Source organism: Salmo salar, chromosome 11 (assembly GCF_965601325.2).
Source record: "Salmo salar chromosome 11, fSalSal1, whole genome shotgun sequence".
Lineage (NCBI taxonomy): Eukaryota > Metazoa > Chordata > Actinopteri > Salmoniformes > Salmonidae > Salmo > Salmo salar.
In genome coordinates, this window is record NC_138301.1 from 114,272,950 (window position 1) to 114,290,512 (window position 17,563).

Genomic DNA, 17,563 nt, shown 5'->3' on the forward strand with positions numbered 1-17,563 from the left:
AACACAATCCTGTCTCTGAGCTTTACGGACAATTCCTTCGACCTCTTGGCTTAGCTTTTGCTCTGACATGCACTGTCATCTGTGGGACCTTATATAGACAGGTGTCTGCCTTTCCAAATCATGTCCAATCAATTGAATTTACCACATGTGGACACCAATCTAGTTGTGGAAACATCAAGGATGATCAATGGAAACAGGATGCAACTGAACTAATTTTCGAGTCTCATAGCAAAGGGTCTGAATACTTATGTAAATAAGGAATCTGTTTTTTATTTTAATACATTTTTAAAAACTTGTTTTTGCTTTGTCATTATGGGGTATTGTGTGTACTGTAGATTGCTGCATATTTTTATTGATTTTATCCATTTTAGAATAAGGCTGTAACGTAACAAAATGTGGAAAAAGTCAAGGGGTCTGAATACTTTCCCGAAAGCATTGTATGCAGCACCCCATTGGTTCCTGCATGAACTGGAGCTGTGTGATAAGATAAGCCCTGTTTGCTAGCTGCTAACAAGCTATTTTGGTTAGGTCAAAGATCTGTGGTCAGCTAGGTGCTTATGAAAATTTGCTAGATAACCACCGACTGTAGTTACATGTACAACGCATGTTACCATCCTTACAAGTAAAAAGAAAACCAGCATAGGCTAGCATAATGACTATTTTGACCTTTTTGTTGACAAGTCTTTAGTGTAGTAACTTTTTACGTGGTGACATGCTAGCTAGCGTTAGCCCACCAGGAAATTGATATTTAGCTAGCTAGTTAACATTAACTCATTGTTCGTGTAGTCAGACTTGCTAGCTAAAGTTAGGCCAGCGCTATGGCAAGGATTGTTGGTTAGCTAGAATGTCACCACTTAGAAGTCTGACTACATGAATGGTGAGCTAATGTTAACTAACTAGCTAGTTGATACTTTGATGCGAAAAGTGCAATTCAATCCCAGAACAGCAGCAAAGGAACTTGTGAAGATGCTGGAGGAAACAGGTACAAAAGTATCTATATCCACAGTAAAACGAGTCCTACATTGACATAACCTGAAAGGCTACTATTGAAAAATGTCCATCATCTTTTCTACATACTTTCTATTAGGTTTTAGTCATTTAAGTTTACACTGAAAGCATTTTTCTATCCAAAAGATGTATTTGGCAATGTCATCCTGCGACCCACCTGGACCCCTGCCACGACCCACAAGTGGGGGCCGACCCACAGTTTGGGAACTACTGCTCTTGGTCATGCTACCCTAGGTTGGGAACCCCTGGTTTATAGGACTGTCACACCCTGATCTGTTTCACCTGTCTAGTGCTTGTCTCCACCCCCGACCAGGTGTCTCCTATTCTTCCCCATTATCCCCTGTGTATTTATACCTGTGTTTTCCGTTTGTCTGTTGAAAGTTCGTATTGTTTTGTCAGGTCTTACCATCGTGTTTCCCGTTTCTCAAGTGTTTGTTTTCTAGTCTTCCCGGTTCCAACCTTACTTGCCTGTCCTGAGCATGCCCTTTGCCTACTCCTTTCTTATAATATATATTCTGAGACCTGAACCATCTACCTCCTGTGTCTGCATCTGGGTCATATCCTGAGTCGTGATAAGGACATTGTGCTTCGTACATTGGCTATCTGTAATATTCACAATAGATTGTGATTAAACAAAACCTTCACTCAGCAGTGGCCCAGGGTGGTCTACGGCACAGGTCTATGGTGTCACCTATGCCGGCATCGGTTAGAATCCGGCCTGCTGCCCTTTGGCCGATATCTTTCCTCACTGTCACTCTCTCTCAGTAAAGTCAGAAAAAAAAACTACAAACTTTTTCTCTGCATTTGAGCTCCAAGCAGATGTCCATATTATCAGGGAGGGGTTTCTGCAACCAAATTGAGCCCTTAACGCCCTTGTGCAACAATATTTGCAAACACAGAAAGGGGCCTATAGGGAATGAGACTTTCAACAGGTCAAGGTGCCATACCTGTCCAACCACGTGACCTGACAGAAGAAAAACTCCTGGTCATGTGTTTGGTTTATATTTAAAGATAAGGATTTATATTCATCTACTGTCATTGAGTACCCACACTAATAACTCAGTATTAAACTGATTGTCATGTAAACACCTTACTCTGCTGATCTTAAGCGTACGCCGGTTAAAACATGGTTTTCTGAGCAATCTTTGAAATGATTATTATTATATAAAATAGGCTTCCCAAAAATAAAGTTTATTTCAACTGCCGATTTTCTGCATTTATCAAAGTCCCATCAGGCAGCCTGATTTCAGATGTGTCCATGTAAACAGGATTATTTGGGAAATCGTTATTCTTGGAAAGCAAGTAAACGTTTAAATCAAACTTATATTACATTGGAATATTCACAATAATCATATTATTGTGTGCATGTAACCATACTCATTGCCTTGCAGTTTCTAAATAAGCAGTACACACACTCACGCTGAACCGCCACTACACTGACAGGACACAGAAGTACTAAAATTACTTTATTACAGTGGAATCTTTGTTCAGTAGCCCTCTGCCAAACAAAATAAGTAATTACAAACAAAATATTACATTTGTCTCCTAAAACATTCTTTCTCAATTTCTTTTAAACATTTTAAAATCACCTTTTCTATAATTGTATATATTCTTTTATGTAAGACATTCATCTTTTTTGCACAACCTATACAGTTTAATACAGATTGCATGGCGTGGGAATCGTTCCTGTAACTGTAACGATCAGAAGGAATACTGATCAGACTGTACAGAGATCCCGCCTCTCCAAGGATGAACCAGAGTGGATCTCTTATTTTAATCTGACCATTCAGAGTATAATCTAGATGGCATCATAATCTGACCAACTGAATTACATCAATCGATGTAGATAAAAACCAACCATTTCTCTCGATAAGAGAAATAAAACCTGAACAGTAAATTAAAACCATTAAAAGGAAGAGCAGTACAGCACATCCTCCTCAGTTTGGGGAGAGAGCTGAAGGTTCTTTGCAGAAAGAATGAGTGGACAAGAGAAGATGGAGAATAGTTCACAGGTCAGTGGCAAGTCTGAACTAGTAGAGACAATAGAATCTAATGGGATCCAACAGAACTCGATAGAACCCCAATGGAATCTAATAACACTACTCCAGGACCACACGTTGTGTGTGTGTATGTACAAGGTGTTGTTGATCATGTTTTTTTCATTCATTTCCTTGTTTCAAAGCATCGTTAGAGACCATGTCAGTTATCACAGCGATTTGTGTCTTCACAATACACGCAGTTAATTGGTCTCAACATGGATTTGTTTTAAATGGCGATTTTCTTTTTACAATTCTAAACATGTACAATATTAACACATTATTTCCTATACATCCCACATGAAATTGCTGTTAAATCAACTATTTATATATATATATATATATATATTATTTTACCACACCTCCCCCCACCTTATATATATATATATATATATATATATATATAGAGAGAGAGAGAGAGGGGTCTGTCTGTATTTGAGGAGGGGGTCGGACGGTGGTCCGGTAGGGAGAAAGGGGTAGGGGGGTAACGACAGGGGGCGGTGCAGGAGCAACAGCAGCATCACCACCCACCCAAAAGGACATTCAGCAGTCATAAACCAACACCTGTACTGTTCTGTACTAAAGTCTGTATGTCATACTGTAGTGTACTACACCTGTTCTGTTCTGTACTAAAGTCTGTATGGCATACTGTAGTGTACTACACCTGTTCTGTTCTGTACTAAAGTCTGTATGGCATACTGTAGTGTACTACACCTGTTCTAAAGTCTGTATGGCATACTGTAGTGTACTACACCTGTTCTGTTCTGTACTAAAGTCTGTATGGCATACTGTAGTGTACTACACCTGTTCTGTTCGAAAGTCTGTATGGCATACTGTAGTGTACTACACCTGTTCTGTTCTAAAGTCTGTATGGCATACTGTAGTGTACTACACCTGTTCTGTTCTGTACTAAAGTCTGTATGGCATACTGTAGTATACTACACCTGTTCTGTACTAAAGTCTGTACGGCATACTGTAGTGTACTACACCTGTACTGTACTAGTCTGTACGGCATACTGTAGTGTACTACACCTGTACTGTACTTGTCTGTATGGCATACTGTAGTGTACTACACCTGTTCTGTACTAGTCTGTATGGCATACTGTAGTGTACTACACCTGTTCTGTACTAGTCTGTATGGCATACTGTAGCGTACTACACCTGTTCTGTTCTAGTCTGTACTGCATACTGTAGTGTACTAGTCTGTACAGGGGTTAGTATTTGTATAGTATTTTTACCCCCAGACAACCTCCACCATTCTAGAACTCTCCTTTGAACATTCTGTAAACCCCACACTGAAAGTTATCTTCTTATTCAGTAACCCCCAGATCCTCACTTCCACCCATCTTCCCTTAAATCCCTCTATGACTTGACCTCAGCTTCCTTTACCAGTTCTATAATCCCACCCTCTCGTATCACTCTGTTCACATACACCATGCCCCATAGTTTGGGGGGGAGGGGGGATATTTGAAGGATGGAGATAAAAAGGTGAAGGAGAGCGAGAAAAGGTAAGAGAAAGAAATGGTGAATATGGATCATGTGAGATCCACTCTCATGAAGTGTGTGTTTACGTCTGTTTGTACAGTAAGTGCCACCAAAGTGCTGTTGTCATTGGAACAAAATGGCCATCCAGACCAGAGACTGACAGGGACGTGACTGATTAAAACCCTAGCAAAGTTTTCTGCAATGTTCCAAACTAGCATACGGAACAACTCTCTGCTAAATGCGTCCGTCACGGTCTGAAAACAGTGGCGAACACAAAGTATTATAACCAGTTTATAAGCATCCTGACGTTTCAAGTAAAGGATTGCCAAACGTCAAGTGCTTTAAAAAAAAAAATATATATATATATATATATATTTTAAAAAAGTGACTAAGTGTGTGTGTATGTCAAACACGTGGTCCCGTGTGGCTCAGTTGGTAGAGCATGGTGTTTGCAACGCCAGGGTTGTGGGTTCGATTCCCACGGGGGACCAGTACAAAAAAAATATATAATGTATGAAATGTATGCATTCACTACTGTAAGTCGCTCTGGATAAGAGCGTCTGCTAAATGACTAAAATGTAAACAGCATGACATGAGCAGACGTGGTTGAGCCACTATTAGACTATGGCACAGTTACAGTTCGTTCTAACACAGTCTCCTGTCAGTCCATACCAAGGATGGGCAACTTTAATGGGGTGGGGGGCCACAGTGCCTTGCGGGTCTACGTACCCACATCCATACACACACATGCAGTAACAGATATTGGTTTCCCCTATGACTCCCAACTTAGTGTGCTGTATCCACTGTGTATGTATGGCTGTGTGACAATGTAACAGTTGGGCCTGTGTGTGTGTGTGTGTGTGCGCACGTGCGCACGCACACACACGCGTTCGGTCAGGTGTATGACAAGTGTGTTACACTCCAGCTGTGGGTGTTTGACTCTCAGATTTGTACACACACACACACACACACACGTATCATCGCTTTCTGATGAGAACCCTGTAGGCCCATCTCCAAAACAGACACTTCAGGAAATTGACAAAAAAAAAAAAGTGTTATATTTTTAACGAAGATATAATTACCAAACTTCAGGAGCTATTATAAACATATGTTCTTAGTCTCAGAGTCTATTGAGGGGAGTTACTGCATTCAATACAAATGTTCTGGGATAAAATGGAGTTCCAAGGTTTTCATCAGACAGAAACGGTATGTATATCTGTAGTGTGTTCAGTTAATAATCACCATTTGGTCTGTTTATATCAGTCCTATTTCACACGTACCAGTGTGTATTAATACACGTGTGTGAATTGGAAATGTGTTTTTTGGGATCACAGCTAGGGTCAGCCATTATCAACGGCGACTGAAAGCAGTTCGGGTTAAGTGCCTTGCTCAAGGGCACGTCGACAGATCCGCCCCCCCCACCCCCACCCCCCCCAACTTGTCGGCTTGAGGATTTAAACTAGAGACCTTTTGGTTACTGACCCCACCCTCTAAACGCTGTCTAGGGGGGTGTGTGTGTGTTTAGGTGTATGACAGGTGTGTGTGTGTCTAGGTGTGTGTGTGTTTAGGTGTATGACAGGTGTGTGTGTGTCTAGGTGTGTGTGTGTGTTTAGGTGTGTGTGTCTAGGAGTATGACAGGTGTGTGTGCTCGTCTAGGTGTGTGTGTGTGTGTGTGCGCGTCTAGGTGTGTGTGGGTGTGTGTGTGCGTCTAGGTGTGTGTAGGTGTGTGTGTGCGTCTAGGTGTGTGTGTGTGTCTAGGTGTGTGTCTAGGTGTATGACAGGTGTATGACAGGTGTGTGTGTCTAGGTGTATGACAGGTGTGTGTGTCTAGGTGTATGACAGGTGTGTGTGTCTAGGTGTGTGTGTGTGTGTCTAGGTGTGTGTGTGTGTGTCTAGGTGTGTGTGTGTCTAGGTGTGTGTGTGTGTGTCTAGTTGTGTGTGTGTGTGTGTCTAGGTGTGTGTGTGTGTGTGTGTGTGTGTGTGTCTAGGTGTGTGTGTGTGTGTGTCTAGGTGTGTGTGTGTGTGTGTCTAGGTGTGTGTGTCTAGGTGTATGACAGGTGTGATCCGTTGGAGATCTGAGAGGTGATGCTGGCGCTCATGCTCATAGCCTGTTCGCTCCGCCCCCCTCCTGACGTCGACGCCCTCCTCGTTGCCTGGGGGCTGTTCCTGGCCCCCCCCACCACCCCTCCCACACTCCCCCTCTGACTCCCCCCTCCAGAGGGCTGGTGCAGGCTCCAGGGAGGGGGGCCTCCAGCGAGCACAGGGTGACCCCACGGCTGCTGGGAGCTGGACCCCCCCTGGTGGTGGCTGTGACCATGATGAGACAGTCCGGACCCCCCTCCTCCCCACCCCCCTGGGCTGCCCTGTGTGTCTGAGCCAGAGCCCTGCAGGTTAGACAGGACCATGTTGCTGAAGCCTAGTCTCATGGACTCTGAGTCAAAGGCCTCTATCTCTCTGGCCTGGCGCTCCAACAGGGACCTGATGCGCTCCACACGCTCTTTCTGCAGAGACAGCATCTCCTCCTCAATCTGGAGACACACACACACAGAGAGAGATGGGGACGAGAGACCATCAGAAACACACAGCGATGCCAACACCTACTATATCACACATACACACACCCCTCGTCCCTACCTTGTGTTCCAGTAGAGCCCTGCGGAGCGACACTCTCTGCTCCAGATCCTTCCTCTCTCTGTCGTGCTGGGCGTCTGTCTGCATCTTGATCTTACTCTGGTAGGCGTTCAGCAGCTCCAACTCCTGCTGCAGCTGCATCCTCAGTACCTGACACTCCCCTTCCTGGGCCTCGTCCAATCGCAGCTGGGGAGGGAGAAGGGTGGACAGAGGGCATGGGGACAAAACAAAAGGTGGAGACCAGTAGTAAATAGATCTGAAATCATTGGATGGCTTGGTGTCTGTGGGAAAGCAGTCACAAGAGGAGTGGGAAAGACGCTACAAAAAGTCAACTATAACAAAATAAACGTAAAAAAAAAAAAGATGGCAGCTGAGCAGCATTTAAACAATTCAATGCGATATGGATCACTTGCAATATGGATTGCACATGTCAATATTGCGATTTTGACGTGAATTTGATTAATTATGCAGCCCTACCACAAACAGTAGCCCCTTGGGGTTAGGACTAGGGATTGAACATATTTTTATTAAGTCTTCCCAAAAAGTCGTTTTTAATTTGCCTGTGTTTGATACCTGTTTAGAGAGACAACAGCGTGTGCGTGTATGTGGTACTCACAGCCTGTGTGGACAGCATGTTGTTGATGGAGTGGTCATACTGCTCGGCCAGGATGGCCAGTTTCCTGGTCTGCTCCTCCTTCAGTCTCTTGAGCACCGCCTTGTGGTCGGCCTTGGGAGTGCTCTCCAACAGGTGGTTCCTCAGGGCCTTGTACTGACGGGTCTGGATCTTACACGTGTCCTGGAACTGCTTCTTAATCTGCATCTCCTTAGACTGGGGGAGGGAGTGGGGGACAGTAAAGCGTGTGTGTGTGTGTGTGTGTGTGGGGTATGTGTGTGGGGTATGTGTGTATGCCAGTGTCTGTGTGTTCCTGACCTTTAAACTCTTGGGCTGCTGTCGGACCTCCATGACGTGTTTGCGTCTCAGCTCTCTCTCCCTCCTCTTGTTGTACTCCAGCTGATTGGTTAGTTCCGTCTGGTGCTGCGTCCTGATAAGCTCCGCCCTCATCTTCTGGATGGTTCCCAGATGTCTGAACTCCAGCTCCTGCATGGACTCGTGATGTCTGAGCAGCATGGCATGCTCCAAGTCCTTCTGGGTCTGACGCTTATTCAACTCCTGAGAGAGAGGGAGAAGAAGAGAGATGGAGAGATTGAATGACAAGTAATATAATAATAATTTAGTGTTTCACACTTGTACCGTTGTGTTTTTTTACGCATGTTTGAAATGGAAATGTGTTTTTTGCATATCCCAACTCCCAGAGACACCCTCGGGGAGTGGGGTCATGGCCAGGGTCAGCCTGGTGACCCTGGAGCACAGACAGATTTTTCCCCTTGTCGGCTCAGGGATTCGAACTAGCGACCTTTCGGTTACTGGTCCAACACTCTAACCGTTAGGTTACCTGCCTCCCTATGTGGGGGGGAGGGTGAAGGGGAGAGGGGTTGAAACAGATGGAGGACAGGAAGAAAGGACAGCGTGAATGAAAAGTGGTGAGGGGATGGAGGAAGGGGAGAGGAGGAGGAGAGAAGGGTTGAAACAGAAATGGAGGAGGAAGAGAGGGTGTTAAGAGAGGAGAGGATGAAAGAGAGCATGAGAGATAATGAATAATAAATGAATTGAGAAAGGAGAGGAATGTTCACAAGACAGCTCCATGTGTTGAGCAATAACCTGTCATGTCCTTTGGAGGTGAATAGGAATGATGTGTGTTTGCATGTGTGTACCTCTCGTGCCAGGTCCTGCTCCACGTTGTGCCTGGCTATGAGTATCCTCCGTTTGAAGCGTCGACACTCCAGCTCCAGGTACTGCCGCTGTCTCCTCAACAAGTTGGCTTCCTCCTCAGCCTGACAAATTACATCAAACTTCACTTGACAGTGTGGCTCAGTTGGTAATGGATCTTGCAACACCAAGGGTTGTGGATTTGATTCCCGCTCAGGAATGACTAAGTTGCTTTGGATAAAAGCGTCTGCTCCGGTATATATTGTATAATATCTTATATAGTACATTTTGTACCATAAAAATGCAGTACAAAGTACTTCATACATCAATTAATAATACAAGAAAAACACCATACATTTATAGACAGATACATGAAGAGTACAACAATAGCAGAAGTCTCGAGGTATTGCTCGCCTGTGGTAGAATACCTCATGATAGTGTGGTATACAGTTTATCTACCAAGAGAGTTCTCATCTATATTATTCGTAGCCTTCTATTTACCACCACAAACCAGTGGTGGAAAAAGTAACCAATTGTTCTCAAAGATGGTGCTGAAAGAGATGGCAGCGTCGCTTCTAGGCCTTAGTTAACTGCTGCTGTATTTTTTTTTTATGTATTATTTCTTCCATTGTTAGCCCAGAAAACATTAAGTGTTATTACATACAGTCGGGAAGAACTATTGTATATCAGAGAGACGTCAACTTACCAGCACAACCAGCACTACAACCAGGAATACGACTTTCCCAAAGCGGATCCTTTGTCTGCACCTCCCAGGGAATTCAAACAAATTCAAGAGGCCGACCCAAAACAACGCCGGAGGAGGAGAGGGAGCCGGAGTTGTCTTCGAGTGAGGCTTTGGATGTGCACACACCACCCACCGCTTCTGAGTATATTACTCGCTAATGTCCAGTCCCTAGTTAACAAAGTCGACCAAATTAGAGCAAGAGTTGCTTTCCAAAGAGATATACGGGATTGTAACATACTCTTTCACGGAAACATGGCTAGCTTGGGACATGCTGTCGGAGGCAGTACAGCAAACGGGATTTTTAGTGCATCGTGCCGACAGGCATAAACATCTCTCCGGTAAGAAGAAGGGCGGGGATGTATGTTTCATGATTAACGACTCATGGTGTAATTGTAACAACATACAGAAACTCAAGTCCTTTTGTTGACCTGACCTAGAATTCCTCACAATCAAATGCCGACCGTATTACCTCCCAAGAGAACTCTCCTCTGTTATTGTCACAGCCGTGTATATTCCCCCGCAAGTGGATACCAAGACGGCCATCAAGGAATTTCATTGGACTTTATGCAAACTGAAAACCATATATCTGGGGATTTTAACAAAACTAATTTGAGAACAAAGCTACCTAAAATCTATCAGCATATCGATTGCAGTACATGAGCGATTAACACACTCGACCACTGCTACTCTAACTTCCGCGATGCATTACAAAGAGAAAACCAGCCCGTCGCGGACATCGACGTCTTGCTTCCAGACAAATTAAACAACTTCTTTGCCCGCTTTGAGGACAATACAGTGCCACTGACGCGGCCCGCTACCAAAGACTGTGAGCCCCCCTTCTCCGTGGCCGATGTAAGTAAAACATTTAAACGTGTTAACGTGTTAACCCTCGCAAGGCTGCCGGCCCAGACGGCAACCAGAGCCACGTCCTCAGATCATGAGCAGACCAACTGGCTGGTGTGTTTACGGACATATTCAATCAATCCCTATCCCAGTCTGCTGTTTCCACATGCTTCAAGATGGCCACCATTGTTCTTGTTCCCAAGAAAGCCAAGGTAACTGAACTAAATGACTATCGCCCTGTAGCACTCACTTCTGTCATCATGAAGTGCTTTGAGAGACTATGCAAGGATCACCCTACCTGTCACCCTAGACCCACTTCAATTTGCTTACAGCCCCAATAGGTCCACAGACGATGCAATCGCCATCACACTGCACACTGCCCTATCCCATCTGGACAAGAGGAATACCTTTGTAATAATGCTGTTCATTGACTACAGCTCAGCATTCAACACCATAGTACCCTCCAAGCTCATCATTAAACTTGAGTCCCCCGGTCTGAACCCCGCCCTGTGCAACTGTGTTCGAAACTTCCTGATGGGCCGCCTCCAGGTGGTGAAGGTAGGGAACAACATCTCCACTGATCCTCAACACTGGGGCCCCACAAGTTTGCGATCTCAGCCCCCTCCTGTACTCCCTGTTCACCCACGACTGCGTGGCCATGCACGCCTCCAACTCAATCATCAAGTTTGCAGACGACACAACAGTGGTAGGCTTGATTACCAACAACAACGACGAGACAGCCTACAAGGAGAAGGTGAGGGCCCTCGGAGTGTGGTGTCAGAAAAATAACCTCTCACTCAATGTCAGCAAAACAAGAGATGGTTGTGGACTTCAGGAAACAGCAGAGGGTGCACCCCCCTATCCACATCGACGGGACAGCAGTGGAAAAGGTGGAAAGTTTTAAGTTCCTCTGTGTACATATCACCGACAAACTGAAATGGTACACAGACAGTGTGGTGAAGAAGGCGCAACAGCGCCTCTTCAATCTCAGAAGGCTGAAAAAAAAAAAATTGGCTTGTCACCGAAAACCCTCACTACCTTTTACAGGTGCACAATCGAGAGCATCCTGTCAGGCTGTATCGCCGCCTGGTACCGCAACTGCACCGCCCACAACTAGTGATACACCGATATGACATTTTTGGCCGATACCAATATTTTCCTTGACAAAAAACCCGATACCGATATAAATTTTTGTGGCCTTTTAAGCATTCTAGTACAGTTAAATAGTTAACACACACACACGGACGCAGTGGTCTAAGGCACTGCATCTCAGTGCAAGAGGCGTCACTACAGACCATGGTTCGAATCCAGGCTGTATCACATCCGGCCGTGATTGGGAGTCCCATAGGGCGGCCCACAATTGGCCCAGCGTCGTCCGGGTTTGGCCGTCATTGTAAATAAGAATTTGTTCTTAACTGACTTGCCTAGTTAAAAGGTTACACACACACACACACACACACACACACTCTGACCAAAAAGTTTATTTTGTTGGCATTTACATATGTCCCCATTACCAGTAAAACATAATCAAAACAGATTTCTTTCACTTCCTGTGCTGTTTCGTTGTTCTATTGTTCAGTGGTTTCATTCTCAACCAGAATCTCTATGGAACGCCCTTTGCATGTAAAAAAATATACTATTTAACACTATTTGACGTGTCAAATAAGCTTGTTGACCAATCAGGACCTGAATATGACTGCAAGTCACATAATAATTTAACACGTTCATAAATTTTTTATGTCACAACGATTCATCGATACGTATGCTATGATACTGGTAAAGTTCTCACGCACCTACAGCCCTGGTCATAAAAAAAGCTAGCTAGATCATGGATGCAAACAATGTTCTTCCCCAAATGCATAGCAAAATGACAATCTGTTTCAGTAGCTATAGTTAGCTAGCTAACTATATAGCTAGGTGTCATCTAAAATAACCCTCATTTATAAGAGAGTTATTATTTGATTAATGGTGGTCGGACCCATCTATGTGAAGCTAGCCACAATAAGGATTAGCCACAATAGTGGACTTTGCAGTTAGCCTTTAAAATAAAAGTACGGCATAATTCTACTATTTGTATTCATTTGCGTCGCTGTCAATGACATACTTTTATTTTGAGGGCAAACCGAAAATTCCATTATTGTGCCTAATCCTTATTGTGGCTAGCTTCACAACACATAACACGGTCCGGTCGAGCCTCACTAGCCAGATGAAGCTAGCTGGCTGCTTATAACTTTAGCTTTGGGCAACAGGGTTAAGTAGCTGGCTAGCTATTTATTTTCATGAACTGAAGTTCAATTTCAATAGGCCAAAAACAAGTGGCAACCTAGCTAATACTTACTCACAAGGATTCCTTAATCATTGCTAAGAATAATGAAAATGACTGCAGTTTCTACTGGTCATTGTTTTCAGGCTGGTTGTATTGGTGCTATCTAGGTACCAAGCTAAAGCTAGCTACCCCAGAAGTTGCGGTCAAACAAATGATGCTTTATTACCAACGCCGTATTGTAAACGCATCGTTCGTGGCCGGTGTTTGCAGACTTTTTTTCTACAGCTTTGACAGTGCTACTGTTTGACTAGGCAAAGACCCAAATGGTGTTCGATAGTATGTATGTCGTGAGGCTAATAGCAGTGATATTACTGTGTAACTCCGGTAGGGCAACATCTGAAAAATAGTGCACTTGGTAGTGTGTACCGGTGCTCGACCAGTCGGTGAAAGCCAACGTCACCCACGACAGAGAACGGTTGATTGTCAAGGGCAATGAATTCCATTATTTTGGCTTTAATGGATTTTGCATTTAAGAAAATTTCAGCGAGACAACTCACTCTTCCAAATGACTGCTCGACTTGTTGACTGCTCAATCCATACAGCAGACATTGTGGGCTGGGTTAGGAATGCTGTGTTGCATGTGTAGCGCAACATTTTACGAGGCGTCATTACGTCATGTACATACGTTATATAGGTATGCACGTCAGCTTTGACATTGGTTTTGCACATCGGCGTTAAACTAGACATCGGCCGATACCGATGTTGGCATTTTTAGCTAATATCGTCCCTATTACGATATGTTCACCGATATATCGTGCATCCCTACCCACAACCGCAGAGCTCTCCAGAGGGTGGTGCAGTCTGCACAACGCATCACCAGGGGCAAACTACCTGACCCCCAGGACACCTACAACACCCGATGTCACAGGAAGGCCAAAAAGATAATTAAGGATAACAACCACCCGAGCCACTGCCTGTTCACCCCGCTTCCATCCAGAAGGCGAGGTCTGATCCAGGTGAATCAAAACTGCGACAGAGAGATTTAAAAACAGCTTCTATCTCAAGGCCATCAGATAGTTAAAGAGCCATCGCTAGCACAGAGAGGCACCTGCCTACCGACAGACTTGATATCATTGGCCACTTTAATAAATGGAACACTAGTCACTTTAATAAATGCCACTTTAAGAATGTTTACATATCTCATATGTATATACTGTATACTACATTATCTATTCTGTTGCATCTTAGCCGCTCTGTCACTGCTCATCCATATATTTTATATTTTTATCCCATTCCTTTACTAGATTGTGTGTATTAGGTTTTGTTGTGGAGTTGTTAGATATTACCTGTTAGATACTGCTGCACTGTCGGATCTAGAAGCACAAGCATTTAGCTAAAATCGCAATTACATCTGCTAACCATGTGTATGTGACCAATAAAATTTGATTTGATACTTGAGTAAAAGTAAAAATATCTTAATAGAAAATGACTCATGTGAAAGTCACCTAGTAAAATACTACTTGAGTAAAAGTCTAAAAGTATTTGGTTTTAAATATATTTAAGTATCAAAATGTAATGTAATTGCTAAAATACACGTAAGTATCAAAAGCAAAAGTACAAATAATAAAAAATTCCTTAAATTACGCAAACCAGACTTCACAATTAATTTTTTTTTAAATATTTGGATAGCCAGGGGCACACTCAGGCATAATTTACAAACAAAGCATTTGTGTTTAGTGAGTCAGTCAGATCAGAGGCATTGGGGAGGACAAGGGGTCTTCCCTTGATAAGTGTGTGAATTGGACAATTTTTTGTCCTGCTAAGCATTTAAAATGTAACGACTACTTTTCGGTGTCAGGGGAAACGGACGGACTAAAAAATACATTATTTTCTTTAGGAATGCAGTGAAGTACAAGTAAAAGTTATCAAAAATATAAATAGTAAGGTACAGATAGCAAAAAAAAACTAAACTAAAAAAAGAAACGTCTTGTCACTGTCAACTGTGTTTATTTTCAGCAAGCTTAACGTGTAAATATTTGTAAGAACATAACAAGATTCAACAACTGAGACATAAACTGAACAAGTTCCACAGACATGTGACTAACAGAAATTGAATAATGTGTCCCTGAACAAAGGGGGTGTCAAAATCAAAAGTAACAGTCAATGCAGCTGGTGGTCACACTAGATACTAAGTACTGCAGTGCATCTCCTCCTCATGGACTGCACCAGATGTGCCAGTTCTTGCTGTGACATGTTTCCCCACTCTTCCACCAAGGCACCTGCAAGTTCCCGAACATTTCTGGGGGGAATGGCCCTAGACCTAACCCTCCGATCCAACAGGTCCCAGACGTGCTCAATGGGATTGAGATCCGGGCTCTTCGCTGGCCATGGCAGAACACTGACATTCCTGTCTTGCAGGAAATCATGCACAGAACGAGCAGTATGGCTATTGTCATGCTGGAGGGTCATGTCAGGATGAGCCTGCAGGAAGGGTAACACATGAGGGAGGAGGATGTCATCCCTGTAACGCACAGCATTGAGATTGCCTGCAATGACAACAAGCTCAGTCCGATGATGCTGTGACACACCGCCCCAGACCATGATGGACCCTCCACCTCAATCCCACTCTAGAGTACAGGCCTCGGTGTAATGCTCATTCCTTCGAAGATAAACGCGAATCCGACCATCACCCCTGGTGAGACAAAACCACAACTTGTCAGTGAAGAGCACTTTTTGCCAGTCCTGTCTGGTCCAGCGACGGTGGGTGTGTGCCCATAGGCAACGAATTATCTTCGAAAGACAGGGTCCTGAAAAAGGGACATTTCTTTTTTTGCTGAGTTTACTTAAAACATGTTGAGGCTAGGGGGCAGTATTTTCACAGCCGGATAAAAAACGTACCCGATTTAAACTGGTTACTACTCTTACCCAGAAATGAGAATATGCATATAATTAATAGATTTGGATAGAAAACACTCTAAAGTTTCTAAAACTGTTTGAATGGTGTCTGTGAGTATAACAGAACTCATATGGCAGTCATAACCCTGAGACAAATCCTAACAGGAAGTGGAAATCTGATTTGTGGAATCACTTTCAAGCCTTTGCCTATGAAACACACCGTGAGTTAGGATTAATTTAGCACTTCCTACGGCTTCCACTAGATGTCAACAGTCTTTACAAAGTGGTTTGAGTCTTCTCCTGTAAAAACTGACCGAACGAGAGGCCTGGAAAGTTTGTCATAGGGGGAGGGCCATTACTACTATGATGCCCGTGCCCGTGGGTACTCTTTCATTCCGAAACGTTTTGTAAGACATTGCAATCGTCCGCCTTGAATATTATTGAAGTTCTGATTGAAAAAGGCCCGAAAGATTTATGTTATACAACGTTTGACATGTTTGAACGAACGTAAATACATTTTTTTTCACATTCGTGACGACAAGTCCCGCGCGCTTTGTACATTTTGAGTAGCCTTCGGAACGCACTAACAAGGAGCTATTTGGACATAAATTATGAACTTCTTCGAACAAAACAACATTTGTTGTGGACCTGGGATTCCTGGAAGTGCCTTCTGATGAAGATAATCAAAGGTAAGGGAATATTTACAATAGATATATTTGATTTTAGATGGTTCCAAGATGACGCTAGTCTGTATCGCCTAGCCTATTTTTCTGAGCATAGTACCTCGTTTATTGCAAAGTGTGATTTCCCAGTAAAGTTATTTTGAAATCTGGCAATGCGGTTGCATTCACGAGATGTTAATCTATAATTCTTTGAATGACAATATTATATTTTACCAATGTTTTAGAATAGTAATTTTGTAAATTGTAGCGCAGATTCACCGGCAGTTTTGGAGGCTAAATATTTTCTGAACATCACCGCCATTGTAAAATGCTCTTTTTGGATATAAATATGAACTTGATAGAACAAAAAATGCATGTATTGTCTAACATAATGTCCTAGGAGTGTCATCTGATGAAGATTGTCAAAGGTTAGTGCATAATTTTAGCTGTTTTTCTGCTTTTGGTGACACCTGTCTTTGCATTGAAAATAGCTGTGTGTAATGTTTTGTCAATGTACTGTCCTACCATAATCTAACTTTATGCTTTTGCCGTAAAGCCTCTTTGAAATCAGCCAATGTGGTTGGATTAAGGAGATGTTTATCTTTCAAATGGTGTAAAATAGTTGATTGTTTGAGAAATTGAAATTATTAGATTTTTGCTATCTTGTCAAGCAATCCCGTTACCGGGATGAGAACGGGAAGGAGTCCCATAGAGGTTAAGTAGTACTTTAAAGTATTTTTACTTGAAGTACTTTACAGCACTGCCACAAACCGATGCCGGCACTAAGACCGCACTCAACAAACTGTATAAGGCCATAAGCAAACAGGAAAATGCTCATCCAGAAGCGGCGCTCCTAGTGGCGGGGGACTGTAACGCAGACCAACTTAAATCCATTTTACCTAAACTCCACCTTTACTCCACACACAGAGATGCATACAAAGCTCTCCCTCGCCCTCCATTTGGTAAATATGACCATAATTATATCCTCTTGATTCCTGCTTACGAGAAAAAACTAAAACAGGAAGTACCCGTGACTCACTCAATACAGAAGTGGTCAGATGACGCAGATGCTACGCTACAGGACTGTTTTGCTAGCACAGACTGGAATATGTTCCGGGATTCTTCCAATGGCATTGAGGGGTATACCACCTCAGTCACCGGCTTCATCAATAAGTGCATCGTCCCCACAGCAACCATACGTACATATCCCAACCAGAAGCCATG

The 17,563-nt window shown here is 43.4% G+C and overlaps 1 protein-coding gene and 1 non-coding gene across 2 annotated transcripts in view; one reads left to right on the forward strand and one right to left on the reverse strand.

The window, feature by feature from the left end:
* Positions 1–2,461: 2,461 nt before the first annotated feature.
* The window catches only part of LOC106563797 (serine/threonine-protein kinase TAO1-B), a 70,755-nt gene continuing 55,653 nt past the window's right edge, over positions 2,462–17,563 (reverse strand). The window contains exons 18-22 of the mRNA XM_082958296.1: positions 8,934–9,053; positions 8,092–8,331; positions 7,777–7,989; positions 7,164–7,346; positions 2,462–7,057 (exon numbers count right to left, since the gene is read on the reverse strand). Coding sequence (XP_082814422.1) covers positions 6,572–7,057; positions 7,164–7,346; positions 7,777–7,989; positions 8,092–8,331; positions 8,934–9,053 — 1,242 coding nt within the window. The 3' untranslated portion in view covers positions 2,462–6,571. The remainder of the gene's footprint in view (positions 7,058–7,163; positions 7,347–7,776; positions 7,990–8,091; positions 8,332–8,933; positions 9,054–17,563) is intronic.
* Positions 4,945–5,020, forward strand: trnaa-ugc (transfer RNA alanine (anticodon UGC)). Its single transcript has one exon. It is a non-coding gene; the product is annotated as a tRNA-Ala (tRNA).